The sequence below is a fragment of the Saccoglossus kowalevskii genome, chromosome 21, assembly GCF_978046115.1.
Source record: "Saccoglossus kowalevskii chromosome 21, keSacKowa6.1, whole genome shotgun sequence".
Lineage (NCBI taxonomy): Eukaryota > Metazoa > Hemichordata > Enteropneusta > Harrimaniidae > Saccoglossus > Saccoglossus kowalevskii.
The window spans coordinates 25,034,162-25,053,171 of record NC_140661.1 but is presented as its reverse complement, the minus strand read 5'-3'; the positions used below and the strand labels follow the sequence as shown (position 1 = coordinate 25,053,171).

The following is a 19,010-nucleotide window of genomic DNA, read 5'->3' as shown; positions in this document are numbered from 1 at the left end:
TACTCGGCGTTCTGTCTACACCCATGTGTCTACGTGTGACTGTGAAGGCATTAAATGAGAACAATTTTACTCTGAGTTGACCATGCTAAGTGCGTCGCTGCCAATCAAGCCCTACCTGAATCGCGATGGTGAATGATCGAAAAACTGAAAAAAACGGTTATGTGACACTGCACACACGCAACCACACACATACCCCCACACATACACACACACGCACCCCCACAACCACTTCAACTTTAAATCTTGTTAATCATTCCACATGAGATCCCACCAAATAACACTACATTTATATATGTGCACGTTTCTTTATTTGATTGCATTTATCGGTACATATAATGTAACCAACGAGATAGCTGATTATGGAAAGTGCTATATAACGAAGAATATTATTTATGTATTTCATGCATTTCTTTTGTGTCGAATATATAGCCTGTTTCAAGTTTCCAGTGGCTGCTTTGCCATCAGTCTAATTCTTCCGTAGCTCTAAGTTGTGAATATAAACATAAAAGTAATTATTCTATATTCCGAACTGCCAGCATTTGTACAATTTACCACAACTACATAAACAGCAAAATAGTTCACTTGCAAAGTATAAATTTTCATGAAATTTCTAGGAGCTCGTTTCATCTTTTCGAACGTCAATAGTATAAGAACATTTGGTATTGATGGCCACATAAATATGGTCGAGGAACTAGATTACTTTCCGGCGAATATATTCGATGGATGATCAAACGACAGTTAAAGCCCATGTGACTAAAATCGTACGACACTCAATTTAGATGAAATCTATGTTAATCAAACCCCGGGATTATTACTATGTTTCAATCGATTCATAAGCAGATTAATTTCATTTAAATTGCGTAAAATGCTTACCTGATTTTTTTTAATTGCATGATCATGGTATATATTAAATTAAAGTTCGAATTGATCAATGCAATCGACAATATCCATTAAACCCTTAAACGATAATTTATGTGTATGTCAATTATGTTGTTCTACCTGGGCAGCAGTATCTTGTTTTATAATCCAAACAGGTTTTATCCGGTTGATCAACTTTTCTACAAGCAAATCCGATGCTAGGGGAGTAATATAAGAATACTTCACCAGTAGCTAATGCTGGAGTACCACCCAGGGTCTGTGCTTCTATCGCAGAAGGAGTAGAACAGATTTTATCTTGGATGTGTACCGTAGTTTCCCAATCACCAGTACCGCTAGGATCATCTCTATCAAACCATTCAGTCCAATAACCATTGTAACACACTGTGTGTATAATTATTAGGTACTTGTTATTTAGTGAGAAAAATAAACGGATATTTATTTCTCAACCCAAATATCTCTAATAACAGACCATGAATGCATACATAGTCTGGGGAAGCAAGGAATTGCACATTCACAACACGAGTAATGAGTTTATGTGATTTGTTTCATTATTATTAATTGTATTTACGAAGAAATAGATTTGTTATTTTGGTCACTGTGGGAGAGCTGTGAACACTGGAAAAACGTCTAAAGCATTAATTGACACAACTGATTAGAATGTTTCGATTACAATGAGAGTTTTTTTTTTTACAGATCACTGAAAGCTGGGATAAAACGTACGGAAATTACTATCGTACCGGGGGATGACAGAATGGGGGAAATTGTTTATGTTCGGCGGATATTTTAAAAAGTTTAAATGATACAAAACGTGCATTTAGTACCAAAAAATGAATGAATTTACTGTGATATCCTGCATGAACCTCACTAAAATATTGATTTACCTTATTTGTCATTACTTCAATCCCCACGTGCTCATGTTGGCGACGGCGATAACGAGTGGTCATGTTACACTGTGACCCATACCGAATGAAGCTACAAGATTGTACCCACGAATTTCACATGAAATTGTTTGTTTTTTTCATTTTCAGATTTTAAATTAGTGGTATTTTATCGAAACTTTATCAAATATTTTCAGCGGAAACCAAATCCGCGCGAAAAAGTTGTGCACAAGTTTTGTTTTACTTTCGCTAATTTAAAAAATATGGAGCGTGTCACTATTCACAACTGCATTTTATCCGTCTTTGTTGTAAATCAGATTGAACGACTTCCAATATTAGTCAATGTTTTTTCTAAAAATGCCTTTCTTCCCACTGAATGTACAAGATATATACGAGTCGAATAATAATATTACTACTTTTCTATATGTATTCATTTTAGAGCTCTTTTCGTTTTGAGTTTGTTTTTGGTGTTTTATCAAACATCGATTTTCTTGTAATATTACCTGGGCAACAGTATCTTGTTTTATAGTCAAGACAGGTGTTATCTGGTTGGTCTGCCATTTTACATACAAATCCTACGTCTGGAGAATATTCAGCAATAACTTCACCAGTAGTCAATGCTGGAATACCATCCAGGGTCTGTGCCTCAATCGCGGAAGGAGCAGGACAGATGTTATGTTGGACGTGTACCGTATGTTCCCAATCGCCAGTGCCGCTAGGGTCATCTCTATCAAACCATTCGGTCCAATCACCATCATCACACTCTGTGTGTATAATTATAAATTACTAGGGATGAATCCCCCAAGACACATTTATTTAGTGGGCAAATGGCATAGTTATTTATATCTAAATCAGAATATCTCGAATAATAGGCCATGAGAACAAATGCATACAAAGCTTGGCGGAAGAGGAATTGCACAATCACAACACAAGTAGTGGGTTTATGCGATTTGTTTCATTATTAGTTATTGCATTTACTCTAAAATACATTTGTTATTTTGGTGCGCTGTGAGTTATAATGGGCATTGGAAAACTTTCAAAACTAGTTTTTTAACACAACTGATTAAGATGTTTCGATTACAGTGTGACGTTTCTACAGATTATTGGAGTTGTTTGTGGTACATGGTGACCCATGCCGTGGACTTCTTGTTTGTAATGCTATATGATAATGTTAGACCAACTAACACACAAAACCAAATGAAAATCATTATAAAATAACGCACTAATATTAATTCTTTCTGTAGTCGTTGACCTGAGAGACAAAAATTACCTTTACGATAAATATGCAAGGTTGATGAATAATAATTTTCAAGCAGGTTCGGATTGTACCATTGACGAAAGGGATGGCACGATTGTACCGATTTGAGCTACATGATTTTACTAACAAATGTGACATACCCAATTTTTATTTTGCTTTTTCTAATTTTAAAATATGTGGTATTATTACATGATATATTGCCCGCCAAGTGGATATTGCATGGGTATATCGCATGAATGACATCATTGAAACTACTGCGCAACGATACTGTACATATCGAATTGTTCTTGCACAGGTGCTGCCCCGTTCACTACCGTTTTCTGGGGTGCTTTCAAGGTTTTGAAGGAACTTTAGCCATCCGAAATAACCAGTGAACGTGCCAGAATAGATATTAAGTAAGATGCTCTGTTTTGATGTTTAGGGTATTTAGACCAGACTTTTATTATCCCTTGTTTCGCGAACCCGCCGAATGAACAGGAACCGAAAATGAAATAAAAAATAAAATTTTATTTCAGCGTAATTTCTCGCGCCCGCCGACTTGTAAGCGCAAGAAAATTGCTAAAAAATACTATTTTGATTTTCATTTTTTTACCGCCCGCCGCATAAGAAATCCAAGTTGCATTTTCGTGGGAGTATCATGATCAAAGTATGCCCCCGCCTTCGGCTCTGGCAGGCAACAAATCTTGATATTACATACAATTGGTAATAAAATATTATTACCTGGACAGCAGTATCTTGTTTTATAGTCAAGACAGGTTTTATCTGGTTGGTCTGTCATTTTACAAACAAATCCTACGTCTGGAGAATATTCAGAAAAGATTTCACCAGTAGTCAATGCTGGAATACCGTCCAGGGTTTGTACTTGTATCGCGGAAGGAGCTGAACAAATTTTATTTTGGACGTGTTCCGTAGTTTCCCAATCACCGGTACCATCGGGGTTATCTCTGTCGAACCAGCCAGTCCATTTACCATAATTACACTCTGTGGGTGTACATGTATGATTAATCATTATATAAAGCATGATTTTGTACATGTTTCAAGTTTGTTTTTTCAATGTATGATACATTCTGGCTGCACGAAGCACGTTTTATGCAGTATTCATCAGCTAAAAACACAAGACATACTTTAGTAGTCAATTCGCACCGGGTATTATCAGTACGCTCTTTACTAAGGCGAGGTTCGCAAATATTAATCCTGCAAATGATTGTTTTTAGCTGCTGATTTTAACTATAGCGTATATGTTTCATTAAACGATGGGTGTCCATAGCTTTATTTGGCTATAATCGTTCCATTAAACATCAAGAAAATTCAACTCGTAGAGACATGTACGTATGTATGGGGATGTTGTGATTAATTTAAGCTTTGATACCAGTTTTTCAACATATACCACTTATTACATATTTGGCATACATGTACCTATATAAAATATAGAAAACTCTTAATTCTACAGGATTGCCTTGGTATTTATCGGCCGTATGACAGTCTGGGGTGATAGAGGGCGTTTCTAATAGTTATCACCACCACACATCTGCTCTGTAAATATAAGTAGCTAGTTCCAGAAGGTTAACTGCAAGTATACATAAACCAATGTGTGAGTCTTGTGACACAATTAGAGGCTTGAAAGTAAACGAGTGCAACTGTTAAGAAACAAATTCTCGTGAATAGTAAGAACGAAGACCCGCCAAATATATCGTCAATTGCAGCTGCACCTGTAATAAACAATTCTACATTTATTATATATACTGTATCTTAGAACAACGGTAATGATAAATTATTTCAGTCCGATCATTTATCCATTAAACCGTTAGTAGTTTCAACTTATTACATCAACATTTTATAGGGGAGAATTTAAGGTAATTGGAGTCTCTGAAATATGTGTAATTGATAATTAAAATTTATTCAGAATTCCGCTATACTCTTTTGAACAAAATTGTAGGAAATATGGAAAGGGGAGGTGTTGTGGCGTACACACATTCGTCGATTGACTATAATATTATTCACCACGAATTAAAGCTTGATAAAACTTCATTTAACAAAAAGATAGTGGTCGCTGGCATTATATATCAAAAAACTAATATTGATCTGAATACATTTGAAAGCAGGCATATGCGAGTGCCAACACAAACTTGAAAAGGTAAAATGTGTTCTATAAATTATTATATAACAGACAATTCAAATCTTTAGAGTATTCTTTACAGAATCAGACAAACTCGAATTTACTCGTGTAACTAGCACAAGTAGCACCATTACTGACCACATTTATTCGAATATATCTGTGTTGTACTCAAGATGAAGTTATTACCATCAATATTTCATTTTCCAATATATGCAATATTTCAAATATGTTCTCCCTGGTCGCTAGGCATAAAGGGAAAGTTTTTTGTAGAGAACTTTTCGATTTAGATAAATTTAATGAACCTGTCATTCGATGATATGTATATGTGTGACGTATCTTCGCAATAAAGGGAAATATGTAACAAACATGTACCATGAAGTTCTAGAAACATCAAATTTAACGGTAAACGAGTTATAAAATCGCGGATTATGTCAGCAATAAAAAAGTCTATTAAAACAAAACAAAACAAAACATAAATTAAGTAAAAAAAATATTGTGTTATCAAAATATGACCAAACTGCGATTTAATACAGAGAATATAGGAATTTACTCACAACTCTTCTTAAAGAATATAAAAATGCTACTACGCAAAACAGTTCTCTAACTACCAGAGTGATTCAGGTGAAACATGGAGAATTATCAAAGACTTGATTGGTAATAAAAAGCTCCTAGTCCTAGAACAATCATTTAGGTCTTGAACAGTTATTTTATAAATATTGATTCTAACCTAGCATCAAAAATTGACAAAACAACCTCCATGTGTAGTGATTATATATGTGGCCTCCATACGTATTCCTTTTTACTGTTTACAGCACAAAAAAGTGGCTATGCTATTAAAAATGAATCACTTGAACCATCAGACAATCTACAATTATTCAACTGATTATTCCAAACTTGTTCACGGTTATCCGCCAGAGACTTGACAAATTTATCACATGTAAATCTTCACAAATAGAATTTTAATTAAAAGCGCTCATAATTACAATTAATGTTACTTTGTTTTCTGCAGGACTAGCCATTAAGCAATATCAGATCCCAATTACTCATCCTTTTTGTGGTGTAATTATTGTATTAACTCGAGTTTGAGTATTAAATAAAGCTATTATTAATAAATATATTTTGCATTGTTTTGTATTGTTTGTTACAAAAAACATTTGAAAATAAAGTTACACTAGGACCACGCATTATACAGCAATTGTATATTTCATTTTAAATCATGATTTCAATATTATTTTTACGTTGCTGTTTGCATTTTACCTTAAACTCGTTTGTAATTACACGTTATCTTACCTGGACAGCAGTATCTGACTTTATAGTCAAGACAGGTATTATCAGATTGAACGTTTTTTTCACAAACAAATCCCACAGTAGGTGAATATTGTGAGAATTTTTCACCAGTAGTCAAAGCTGGAATACCATCCAGGGTCTGCACTTGTATAGCAGAAGGGTCAGAACACATTGCATCTCCAAAATAACTTATGGCAAGTGATGTAGTTTCCCAATCGCCAGTAACGCTAGGGTTATCTCTATCTAACCATTCAGTCCAATAACCATCATTACACACTGTGTGTATATAAATTTGAGTTAGTGGCTTTCTAATTCTTGGGAAACTTTTTGTCACTAAGATAAGATGACATTATGACAAAGCCATATAAAGCATTTATATATTTCATTTTGACTATGAATTTGAATATTATTTCTGTACGTTGCTATGTGCAATTTACCTCTTAACTCATCTTGCAATCATGCAGTGTTGTCTTACCTGGACAGCAGTATCTGACTTTATAATCCAGACAGATATTATCAGGTTGGTCCATGTTTCTACATGCAAATCCTACATTAACGGAATATACGAAGAATACTTCACCAGTATCTGATGCTAGAGTACCATCCAGGGTCTGCACTTGTATAGCAGAAGGGTCAGAACACATTGCATCTCCAAAATAACTTATGGCAAGTGATGTAGTTTCCCAATCGCCAGTATCGCTAGGGTTATCTCTATCAAACCATTCAGTCCAATAACCATTGTAACACCCTGTGTGTATAATTATAAATTACCAGGCCATGAATGCATACAAAGTCTGGATAAAAAGGCAATTGCACATTCACAACACAAGTGGTTTGTTTATGTGATTTGTTTCATTATTATTATTCATTGGTGCATTGGTACGATTCTGTTTGCGAGAGTACATTGTGTTTCTTATGTAATGTCTTCAGCACATGAAAACTTATTTACGTATGTTGGATTTAACTCACCAGTGACAGCAGTTACATATCGTAGTAAATGGGTTTGCTGGTATGTTGAAAAGAAAACACGAATTAACATGATTAACTGACGACTGGGCACACTTCATGGGCACATACCATTAACTATATTGACATTTACTTAATATACAATTGATTTGGGTTGAAACGATAACAAAATGAAACATATTTACTTTTTTTAATATACTGCCAGGAGGGCTTATAATAAAGTGTTTTAGCCAACGTTGATTACATTAGTTGGCTTGTTTTTAAATACATCTTTTTGATCGCTTACCCAGAGGAAAGTTTAATACAACACAGTAACCCAGGTAATACTAATGATGTGGCGACTAGGAATGTGGGTTAGGAAGATATTGTATCATAAAATACTAACTATTTGTTATGTTCTATTTGATTTATAATTATAACTGGAACTAAATAACCTATGAATATTAGCCTCATGTAAAATAAGTGAATAATACAAAAGCTGATCGATGGTGAAATGTTTCAGAATCTTACACAAATTATGGCCGCGTAGACCACAAGTAAACCGGTTAACTTCATGTTGCAGAAACCTGAAATATAAAATATATATATTATTTTATAAAAACAACTATCAACATTAAAATTATATATTGACGTATTTTCAGATAATACAAACCTGTATGTAAATAATACTGACGTGTGGTTTAGGTAAGTAAGCACTGAATTGTCTACTGTGAAGAATCAAATAATAGTAAATAAATAAATAAATAAATAACAATTACATTTACTATTACTAAAATAGGCTCTATTATGCTTTCAAATATTGATATCAATTGTTACTGTCGAAAAAGTAGTGCCACATATATGAATACATAAATGTTGATAATTAATTATTTACATATTGGCGTAAAGCACTACCAAATATTTGAACCTCTCTTGACAGAATGTATTTTAAGTGTTGATGTGCGGGGGTCCTCATTTCTTATTCTCACTATGTGGCACATGTTTCTCCGACATTGCTTGCGTAAACAATGATATAACTGGAGTGGTTGACTTTATTATTTGATACTTAAGTATGTTGACAGGGACTGGCCAAATGAAATGAGTATGTGCATGTGGATCTAACAGTTGGCGCATGTTGACTATAAAAGTGAAAGAACTTTACAACGGAGCAAGACGAAGACATATTTACCGTACAATTGCTACGTAAAGCCATTCCAATACGAACATAAATTTATTAGTCAACTATATAGGTGAATAAATTGTGCCCCAATCATTAACAGAAAACACATAAACTTTTTTTATAATTATGGATGAAGACAAACAATTATATTAAATACACATGATGTTGAACTCTTTTCACCTCACGAATTGTATGGAATTTTGTGCTCAAACTACAACGAGCAACTGACTAGCAAAGCGGCTTTTCCCTTTGTCAGATACATGCAACGTTTGTGTTGTGGCTTAACTATTTATTCCAATAAACAAACGATCGAACTAACGCGACTGTAATGTAATAACGCGATATCCATTTTTATTCCATCAAACAACGCGAGATACGAAAACCCCTGTGTACACCTCTCTATATTAGTGGGATCATAGTTAATTTTCTTCGGTAAAATACTTTCCACAAATGCGACAAAACATATGCAAGTTATTTCTATGTTTATTCACAATGTTTCTGTAATTATACAAATAACAAGAATATAGACAATTAACATTTATGCTCCATTACAACACACAAATACAATTTATTATCCTGAGATAGACAGTACGAATACGAATAAAATTTTATGAACTGCATCTGATAGACACGTTTCTTCACATTTGTTACTCTGTGCATAAATAATGAACAATTATTTCACGTAAAATGAATAGATCTCAAAGTTTAATAATGGAAAATGATATCGATTACTTAAGCATGTTATGCGATTATTAAACAAGACGGTTGTTTGCTTAACATGTGTTACTGTTGTAATATAACAATGACACATAAACACGATTTAAATTTGTTTTCAAGTGGCGACACGTATCATAATTGATTGTTTTTGATTGACATCACAATCTTCTCAATCACAGCATCGGGGTAGTTTTTATAGTTGCTATAACGATTGTATTTATTATGAACTTGATACAAACCATACCAAGTATCGAAGTAATTGAGTTGGCAGTTCTCAAGGAGAAGTAGAACACAGAATATATTACTAAACATTTCGAATTTCGAATGAGCAGAAAGCTGGATCAAATTCCCAAAATAAAAAGTGGGGAACATTGGCTTCCACAACATATAACCTTGGAACAATGCAAGCATAAATATTTGTTATACAATGTAGTCTTATAGAGTGATAAATGGACAGATGTAATGAAGCGATTGAGATTATGATAGATAGACAGGGATAATATGTAATGGGCAGTCTGATAAATAGACAGAGATAATAAAGTAATGGGCAATGTGTTAAATAGACAGGGATAATAAAGTAATGAAAGTATGATAAATAGACAGAGAATAAAGTAATGGGCAGTATGATAAATAGACAGTGATAATAAAGTAATGGGCAGTGTGGTAAATAGAGATAATAAAGTAATGGGCAGTGTGATAAATAAACAGGGATAATAAAGTAATGGGCAGCGTGATAAATAGACAGGGATAATAAAGTAATGGGCAGCGTGATAAATTGATAGGGGTAATATAGTAATGGGCAGTGTGATAAATTGACAAGAATAATATAGTAATGGGCAGTGTGATAAATAGACAGGGATAATAAAGTAATGGACAGTGTGATAAATAGACAGAGATAATAAAGTAATGGGCAGTGTGATAAATAGACAGGGATAACAAAATAATGGGCAGCGGGATATATAGACAGAGATAATAAAGTGATGGGCAGCGTGATAACTAGATAGTAATAATAAAGTAATTGGCAGCGTGATAAATAGATAGGGATAATAAAGTAATGGGCAGTGTGATAAATAGACAGGGATAATAAAGTAATGGACAGTGTGATAAATAGACAAGGATAATAAAGTAATGGGCAGCGTGATAAATTGACAGGGGTAATATAGTAATGGGCAGTGTGATAAATTGACAAGAATAATATAGTAATGGGCAGTGTGATAAATAGACAAGCATAATATAGTAATGGGCAGTGTGATAAATAGACAGTGATAATAAAGTAATGGGCAGTGTGATAAATAGACAGTGATAATAAAATAATGGGCAGTGTGATAAATAGACAGGGATAATAAAGTAATGGGCAGTGTGATAAATAGAGATAATCAAGTAATGGACAGAGTGATAAATAGGCGGGGATAATAAACTAATGGGCAGCGTGATAAATAGGCAGGGGTAATATAGTAATGGGCAGTGTGATAAATTGACAGGCATAATATAGTAATGGGCAGTGTGATAAATAGACAAGCATAATATAGTAATCGGCAGTGTGATAAATAGACAAGCATAATATAGTAATGGGCAGTGTGGTAAATAGGCAGGGATAATAAACTAATGGGCAGCGTGATCAATTGACAAGGACGATCAAGTAATGGGCAGCGTGAAATATAAACGGGGATAATAAGGTAATGGGCAGTGCGATAAATAGACAGTGATAATAAAGCAATGGGCAGTGTGATAAATAGACAGATAATAAAGTGATGGGCAGCATGATAAATAGACAGGGATAATAAAGTAATGGGCAGTGTGATAAATAGACAGAGAATAAAGTAATGGGCAGTATGATAAATAGACAGGGATAATAAAGTAATTGGTAGTGTGATAAATAGACAGGGATAATAAAGTAATGGACAGTGTGATAAATAGACAGAGATAATAAAGTAATGGGCCGTGTGTTAAATAGACAGGGATAATAAAGTAATGAACAGTGTGATAAATAGACAGAGAATAAAGTAATGGGCAGTATGATAAATAGACAGGGATAATAAAGTAATTGGTAGTGTGATAAATAGACAGGGATAATAAAGTAATGGACAGTGTGATAAATAGACAGAGATAATAAAGTAATGGGCAGTGTGATAAATAGACAGGGATAACGAAGTAATGGGCAGCGTGATAAATAGACAGGGATAATAAAGAGATGGGCAGTGTTATAAACAGATAGTAATAATAAAGTAATGGGCAGCGTGATAAATAGAGAGAGATAATAAAGTAATGGGCAGTGTGATAAATAGACAGGGATAATAAAGTAATGGACAGTGTGATAAATAGACAGGGATAATAAAGTAATGAGCAGCGTGATAAATAGACAGGGATAATAAAGTAATGGACAGTGGAATAAATAGACAGTGATAATATAGTAATGGGCAGCGTGATAAATAGACAGTGACAATAAAGTAAAAGGCAGCGTGATCAATAGACAGGGATAATAAAGTAATGGGCAGCGTGAAAAATAGACAGGGATAATAAAGTAATGGGCAGCGTGGTTAATAGATAGGGATAATAAAGTAATGGGCAGTGTGATAAATAGACAGGGATAATAAAGTAATGGACAGTGTGATAAATAGACAGGGATAATAAAGTAATGAGCAGCGTGATAAATAGACAGGGATAATAAAGTAATGGACAGTGGAATAAATAGACAGTGGTAATAAAGTAATGGGCAGTGTGATAAATAGACAGGGATAATACAGTAACGGACAATGTGACAAATAGACAGTGATAATATAGTAATGGGCAGCTTGATAAATAGACAGTGACAATAAAGTAAAAGGCAGCGTGATAAATAGAAAATGATAATAAAGTAATTTGCAGTGTGATAAATAGACAGGGATAACGAAGTAATGGGCAGGGTGATAAATAGACAGTGATAATAAAGTGATGAGGAGCATATTAAATAGACAGTGATAATAATGTAGTGGGCAGTGTGATAAATAGACAGATAATAAAGTGATGGTCAGCATGATAAATATACAGGGATAATAAAGTAATGGACAATGTGACAAATAGACAGTGACAATAAAGTAATGGGCAGCGTGATAAATAGACAATGATAATAAAGTAATGGGCAGTGTGATAAATAGACAATGATAATAAAGTGATGGGCAGAGTGATAAATAGACAGTGATAATACAGTAATGGGCAGTGTGATAAATAGACAGTGATAATAAAGTAATGGGCAGTGTGATAAATAAACAGTGATAATAAAGTAAGGGGCAGTGTGATAAATCGACAGTGATAATAAAGTAATGGGCAGTGTGATAAATAGACAGGGATAATAAAGTAATGGGCAGTGTGATAAATAGACAGTGATAATAAAGTATTGGGCTGTGTGATCAATAGACAAGGATAATAAAGTATTGGGCAGTGCGATAAATAGACAGTGATAATAAAGTAATGTGCAGTGTGATAAATAGACAGGGATAATAAAGTAATGGGCAGCGTGATAAATAGACAGTGGTAATAAAGTAATGTGCAGTGTGATAAATAGACAGTGGTAATAAAGTAATGTGCAGTGTGATAAATAGACAGGGATAACAAAGTAATGGGCAGTGTGATAAATAGACAGTGGTAATAAAGTAATGTGCAGTGTGATAAATAGACAGGGATAATAAAGTAATGGGCAGCGTGATTAATGGGCAGTGTGATAAATAGACAGTGATAATAAAGTAATGTGCAGTGTGATAAATAGACAGTGGTAATAAAGTAATGTGCAGTGTGATAAATAGACAGGGATAAAAAAGTAATGGGCAGCGTGATAAATAGACAGTGGTAATAAAGTAATGTGCAGTGTGATAAATAGACAGTGGTAATAAAGTAATGTGCAGTGTGATAAATAGACAGTGGTAATAAAGTAATGTGCAGTGTGATAAATAGACAGGGATGATAAAGTAATGGACAGCGTGATTAATGGGCAGCGTGATAAATAGACAGTGATAATAAAGTAATGTGCAGTGTGATAAATAGACAGGGATAATAAAGTAATGGGCAGTGTGATAAATAGACAGTGGTAATAAAGTAATGGGCAGCGTGATAAATAGACAATGATAATAAAGTAATGGGCAGTGTGATAAATAGACAATGATAATAAAGTGATGGGCAGAGTGATAAATAGACAGTGATAATACAGTAATGGGCAGTGTGATAAATAGACAGTGATAATAAAGTAATGGGCAGTGTGATAAATAAACAGTGATAATAAAGTAATGGGCAGTGTGATAAATCGACAGTGATAATAAAGTAATGGGCAGTGTGATAAATAGACAGGGATAATAAAGTAATGGGCAGTGTGATAAATAGACAGTGATAATAAAGTATTGGGCTGCGTGATCAATAGACAGGGATAATAAAGTATTGGGCAGTGCGATAAATAGACAATGATAATAAAGTAATGGGCAGTGTGATAAATAGACAATGATACTAAAGTGATGAGCAGAGTGATAAATAGACAGTGATAATACAGTAATGGGCAGTGTGATAAATAGACAGTGATAATAAAGTAATGGGCAGTGTGATAAATAAACAGTGATAATAAAGTAATGGGCAGTGTGATAAATCGACAGTGATAATAAAGTAATGGGCAATGTGATAAATAGACAGGGATAATAAAGTAATGGGCAGTGTGATAAATAGAGAGTGATAATAAAGTATTGGGCTGCGTGTTCAATAGACAGGGATAATAAAGTATTGGGCAGTGCGATAAATAGACAGTGATAATAAAGTAATGTGCAGTGTGATAAATAGACAGGGATAATAAAGTAATGGGCAGCGTGATAAATAGACAGTGGTAATAAAGTAATGTGCAGTGTGATAAATAGACAGGGATAATAAAGTAATGGGCAGTGTGATAAATAGACAGTGGTAATAAAGTAATGTGCAGTGTGATAAATAGACAGGGATAATAAAGTAATGGGCAGCGTGATTAATGGGCAGTGTGATAAATAGACAGTGATAATAAAGTAATGTGCAGTGTGATAAATAGACAGTGGTAATAAAGTAATGTGCAGTGTGATAAATAGACAGGGATAAAAAAGTAATGGGCAGCGTGATAAATAGACAGTGGTAATAAAGTAATGTGCAGTGTGATAAATAGACAGTGGTAATAAAGTAATGTGCAGTGTGATAAATAGACAGTGGTAATAAAGTAATGTGCAGTGTGATAAATAGACAGGGATGATAAAGTAATGGACAGCGTGATTAATGGGCAGCGTGATAAATAGACAGTGATAATAAAGTAATGTGCAGTGTGATAAATAGACAGGGATAATAAAGTAATGGGCAGTGTGATAAATAGACAGTGGTAATAAAGTAATGGGCAGCGTGATAAATAGACAATGATAATAAAGTAATGGGCAGTGTGATAAATAGACAATGATAATAAAGTGATGGGCAGAGTGATAAATAGACAGTGATAATACAGTAATGGGCAGTGTGATAAATAGACAGTGATAATAAAGTAATGGGCAGTGTGATAAATAAACAGTGATAATAAAGTAATGGGCAGTGTGATAAATCGACAGTGATAATAAAGTAATGGGCAGTGTGATAAATAGACAGGGATAATAAAGTAATGGGCAGTGTGATAAATAGACAGTGATAATAAAGTATTGGGCTGTGTGATCAATAGACAGGGATAATAAAGTATTGGGCAGTGCGATAAATAGACAATGATAATAAAGTAATGGGCAGTGTGATAAATAGACAATGATACTAAAGTGATGGGCAGAGTGATAAATAGACAGTGATAATACAGTAATGGGCAGTGTGATAAATAGACAGTGATAATAAAGTAATGGGCAGTGTGATAAATAAACAGTGATAATAAAGTAATGGGCAGTGTGATAAATCGACAGTGATAATAAAGTAATGGGCAATGTGATAAATAGACAGGGATAATAAAGTAATGGGCAGTGTGATAAATAGACAGTGATAATAAAGTATTGGGCTGCGTGTTCAATAGACAGGGATAATAAAGTACTGGGCAGTGCGATAAATAGACAGTGATAATAAAGTAATGTGCAGTGTGATAAATAGACAGGGATAATAAAGTAATGGGCAGCGTGATAAATAGACAGTGGTAATAAAGTAATGTGCAGTGTGATAAATAGACAGGGATAATAAAGTAATGGGCAGTGTGATAAATAGACAGTGGTAATAAAGTAATGTGCAGTGTGATAAATAGACAGGGATAATAAAGTAATGGGCAGCGTGATTAATGGGCAGTGTGATAAATAGACAGTGATAATAAAGTAATGTGCAGTGTGATAAATAGACAGTGGTAATAAAGTAATGTGCAGTGTGATAAATAGACAGGGATAAAAAAGTAATGGGCAGCGTGATAAATAGACAGTGGTAATAAAGTAATGTGCAGTGTGATAAATAGACAGTGGTAATAAAGTAATGTGCAGTGTGATAAATAGACAGTGGTAATAAAGTAATGTGCAGTGTGATAAATAGACAGGGATGATAAAGTAATGGACAGCGTGATTAATGTGCAGTGTGATAAATAGACAGTGATAATAAAGTATTGGGCACCGTGATTAATGGGCAGCGTGATAAATTGACAGTTATAATAAAGTGATGGGCAGTGCGATAAATAGACAGTGATAATAAAGTAATGTGCAGTGTGATAAATAGACAGGGATAATAAAGTAATGGACAGCGTGATTAATGGGCAGCGTGATAAATAGACAGTGGTAATAAAGTAATGTGCAGTGTGATAAATAGACAGTAGTAATAAAGTAATGTGCAGTGTGATAAATAGACAGGGATAATAAAGTAATGTGCAGTGTGATAAATAGACAGTGATAATAAAGTATTGGGCACCGTGATTAATGGGCAGCGTGATAAATTGACAGTTATAATAAAGTGATGGGCAGTGCGATAAATAGACAGTGATAATAAAGTAATTTGCAGTGTGATAAATAGACAGGGATAATAAAGTAATGGACAGCGTGATTAATGGGCAGTGTGATAAATAGACAGGGATAATAAAGTAATGGGCAGTGTGATAAATAGACAGTGATAATAAAGTAATGGGCAGCGTGATAAATAGACAGTGATAATAAAGTGATGGGCAGCGTGATAATGTCATGGGGCAAATTCGTCTTGTCTCTATCAAGTCTGCTTCAGGTACAGGATCGGGAAAGTCACTTAAACTTTACAGTCAAATAGACACACACAACAAAATACGTTCTAATAGCTAGTCCTTAGCCACATCGTGAACGTCTCAAGGCAGACTGCCTCGTCTGAGACTCTGCCCAAGACGCTCTCGCCTCATGGATCTCTCTCTGCGATCAAGGAGTAGACAGTTTATCACGTCTCATAACTTAACCAATTACAGGGGAGTACAAATTCTACAAGGCGTAGCCTTCAATAATACAGCAAATCACACCAAGTACTGAATAAGTCATGTTTTTTGATTAATCGTTCACTATATTAATAATTGCAAATGCCAAACTGTCAGAAATAGTAGTCCGGAGGGCGACGGTTATATTGTAATTACTTCCAAATCACTGAGTGAAGCTCCGTCCGAGACCTCGCATGAGCCTAAATGATGACAGATTTAAAACAGCCATTCACTAGTAACCAGCTAACCAAGTCGGCCAACAGATACGCGAAAACTAATTCACGAAAATAAATTGACAAGGATAATCAAGTAATTGGCAGCGTGATAAATATACGGGTAATAAAGTGGTGGGCAGCGTGTTAAATAGACAGTGATAATAAAGTGATGGGCAACGTGATAAATAGACAGTGATAATAAAGTAATGGGCAGCGTGATAAATAGACAGTGATAATAAAGTAATGGGCAGCGTGATAAATAGACAGGGATAATAAAGCAATGGGCAGCGTGATAAATAGACAGTGATAATAAAGTGATGGGCAACGTGATAAATAGACATGGATAATAAAGTGATGGGCAGCATGATAAATAGACAGGGATAATAAAGTGATGGACAGCGTGATAAATAGACATGGATAATAAAGTGATGGCAGCATGATAAATAGGCAGTGATAATAAAGTAATCGACAGCGTGATAAATAGACATGGATAATAAAGTGATGGGCAGCATGATAAATAGACTGGGATAATAAAGTGATGGACAGCGTGATAAATAGACATAGATAATGAAGTAATGGGCAGCGTGATAAATAGACAGGGATAATAAATTGATGGGCAACGTCATAAATAGACAGGGATAATAAAGTAATGGGCAGCGTGATAAATATACAGGGATAATAAAGTAATGGGCAGCGTGATAAATAGGCAAGAATAATAAAGTAATGGGCAGCGTGATTAATAGATAGGGAAATAAAGTAATGGGCAGCGTGATAAATAGACAGGGATAATAAAGTAATGGGCAGCGTGATAAATAGACAGGGATAATAAAGTAATTCGCAGCGTGATTAATGGAAATCGTGATAAATAGACAGTGATAATAAAGTAATTCGCAGCGTGATATATAGACAGGGATCGTACAGCGTTGAACAACGTGATATACATGGATAATAATGTGATAGATAGCGTGATGAATATAGTAATGTTTCAGTTAGTTCATTTGTTCTGTGATATGTAACACTGACATTTATTAAGGTTATATCAGCTAAGGCTCTACATTTCAATAATCGGAACAGCAGTTTAAAATTATTACAGAAACACAACATTAACTAGTTTTACCTGAACAAATGTAGAATGTTTGTAACAAAGACCAGTGAGAAACTAGCATACTACACCTACAAAGTTATAGGGTGATGAAGTCATACTTTTACCGTGTGTTTTCAAATGGCAAATATTATGAATAAATCAAGCTTCAAAAACACCAAGAGTTACATGAAATCATAAAAATAGTTTTCGAAGTTTTTTGACTGTACATTATAAAGATCATGTTAGCTATAATACTGTTACAAACCACCGATCTGACAAACTAGAACATTGTACACGTGTCTGAATAATAAACACGACAATTGATCAATTTCGATATAATCAAGTAATTTGAATATTTTCAAGACACACAACAAAACTATTGTTGAAAGTCAAATGAAACCCAATTGCAAATTGTATATTATGACTCACCCGTTCAGAGATACTCGGGGTAACGTACATCCGCCACTCGGCAACAAGACAATGACGGAATTAACACTTGCAACCTAATATAGGGTCATAAATACCAGCATTTTACACGATTACAGATTATATGCGCTTTTTTTAATTTTTCAGTGAGAATGCATGGAGTATACCTTTTCTAGCTCACAATATTCAATGTATTGCGCCTGATATACAGAAGAGCTCTTAAAATACAAATGTGGCTTGTACGTAATCATAAACATTTTTTTCGTAAAAGAATCAAAATTTCTTGTTGGTTTTTGGAGACGTGGAATATTTTAAATTTGCTGTACAAATATGGATGTGAAGCGGGCATTAAAACAAGACATGATGTCACTGTGAACGAAATAATGTTTTGAGCACGGAATGAATAATAAACACAAACAAAATAAACATACCATGGGTGAATAATTTCTATGACCCTATTTTATACTAGCAAAATACTGAATGTTCTCATCACAAATGAAATGATCTACGAATGAATAACAAACACTTTTTGGTATGATCTAAAATGCTTATCTGTCTCAACAATATTCTATACATTGCATACAAAATACAGTTCATTTTTCTCCCTTAATTACGGTTGTGACATA

The 19,010-nt window shown here is 34.2% G+C and overlaps 1 protein-coding gene across 2 annotated transcripts; it reads right to left on the bottom strand.

Annotated features, from left to right (window-relative positions):
• Positions 1-285: 285 nt before the first annotated feature.
• On the bottom strand, positions 286-18,455 carry LOC100377545 (mucin-5AC-like). Of its 2 annotated transcripts, XM_085494806.1 has the most exons (10): positions 18,388-18,428; positions 8,037-8,091; positions 7,895-7,950; positions 7,388-7,424; positions 6,894-7,166; positions 6,422-6,694; positions 3,736-3,996; positions 2,261-2,521; positions 1,000-1,260; positions 286-483 (listed from the first exon to the last, which is right to left on the bottom strand). In XM_085494806.1, the coding sequence occupies exons 3-10, from the start codon at positions 7,937-7,939 to the stop codon at positions 467-469; spliced, it is 1,428 nt and encodes a 475-aa protein (XP_085350932.1). In that variant the 5' UTR covers positions 7,940-7,950; positions 8,037-8,091; positions 18,388-18,428; the 3' UTR covers positions 286-466. The 2 variants fall into 2 exon arrangements, with proteins under 2 accessions (XP_085350932.1, XP_085350931.1); XM_085494805.1 differs by lacking the exon at positions 8,037-8,091 and having other exon boundaries at positions 18,388-18,455.
• Positions 18,456-19,010: the final 555 nt, after the last annotated feature.

Excerpts from the sequence above, each read along its gene's own strand:
- LOC100377545 (XM_085494805.1), bottom strand. The coding sequence starts at position 7,939 with ATGAAGTTAACCGGTTTACTTGTGGTCTACGCGGCCATAATTTGT. Across the intron at positions 3,997-6,421 it reads AGTCAGATACTGCTGTCCAG|AGTGTAATTATGGTAAATGG; the intron begins GTAAGATAACGT and ends GTACACCCACAG. Across the intron at positions 2,522-3,735 it reads AACAAGATACTGCTGTCCAG|AGTGTGATGATGGTGATTGG; the intron begins GTAATAATATTT and ends TTATACACACAG.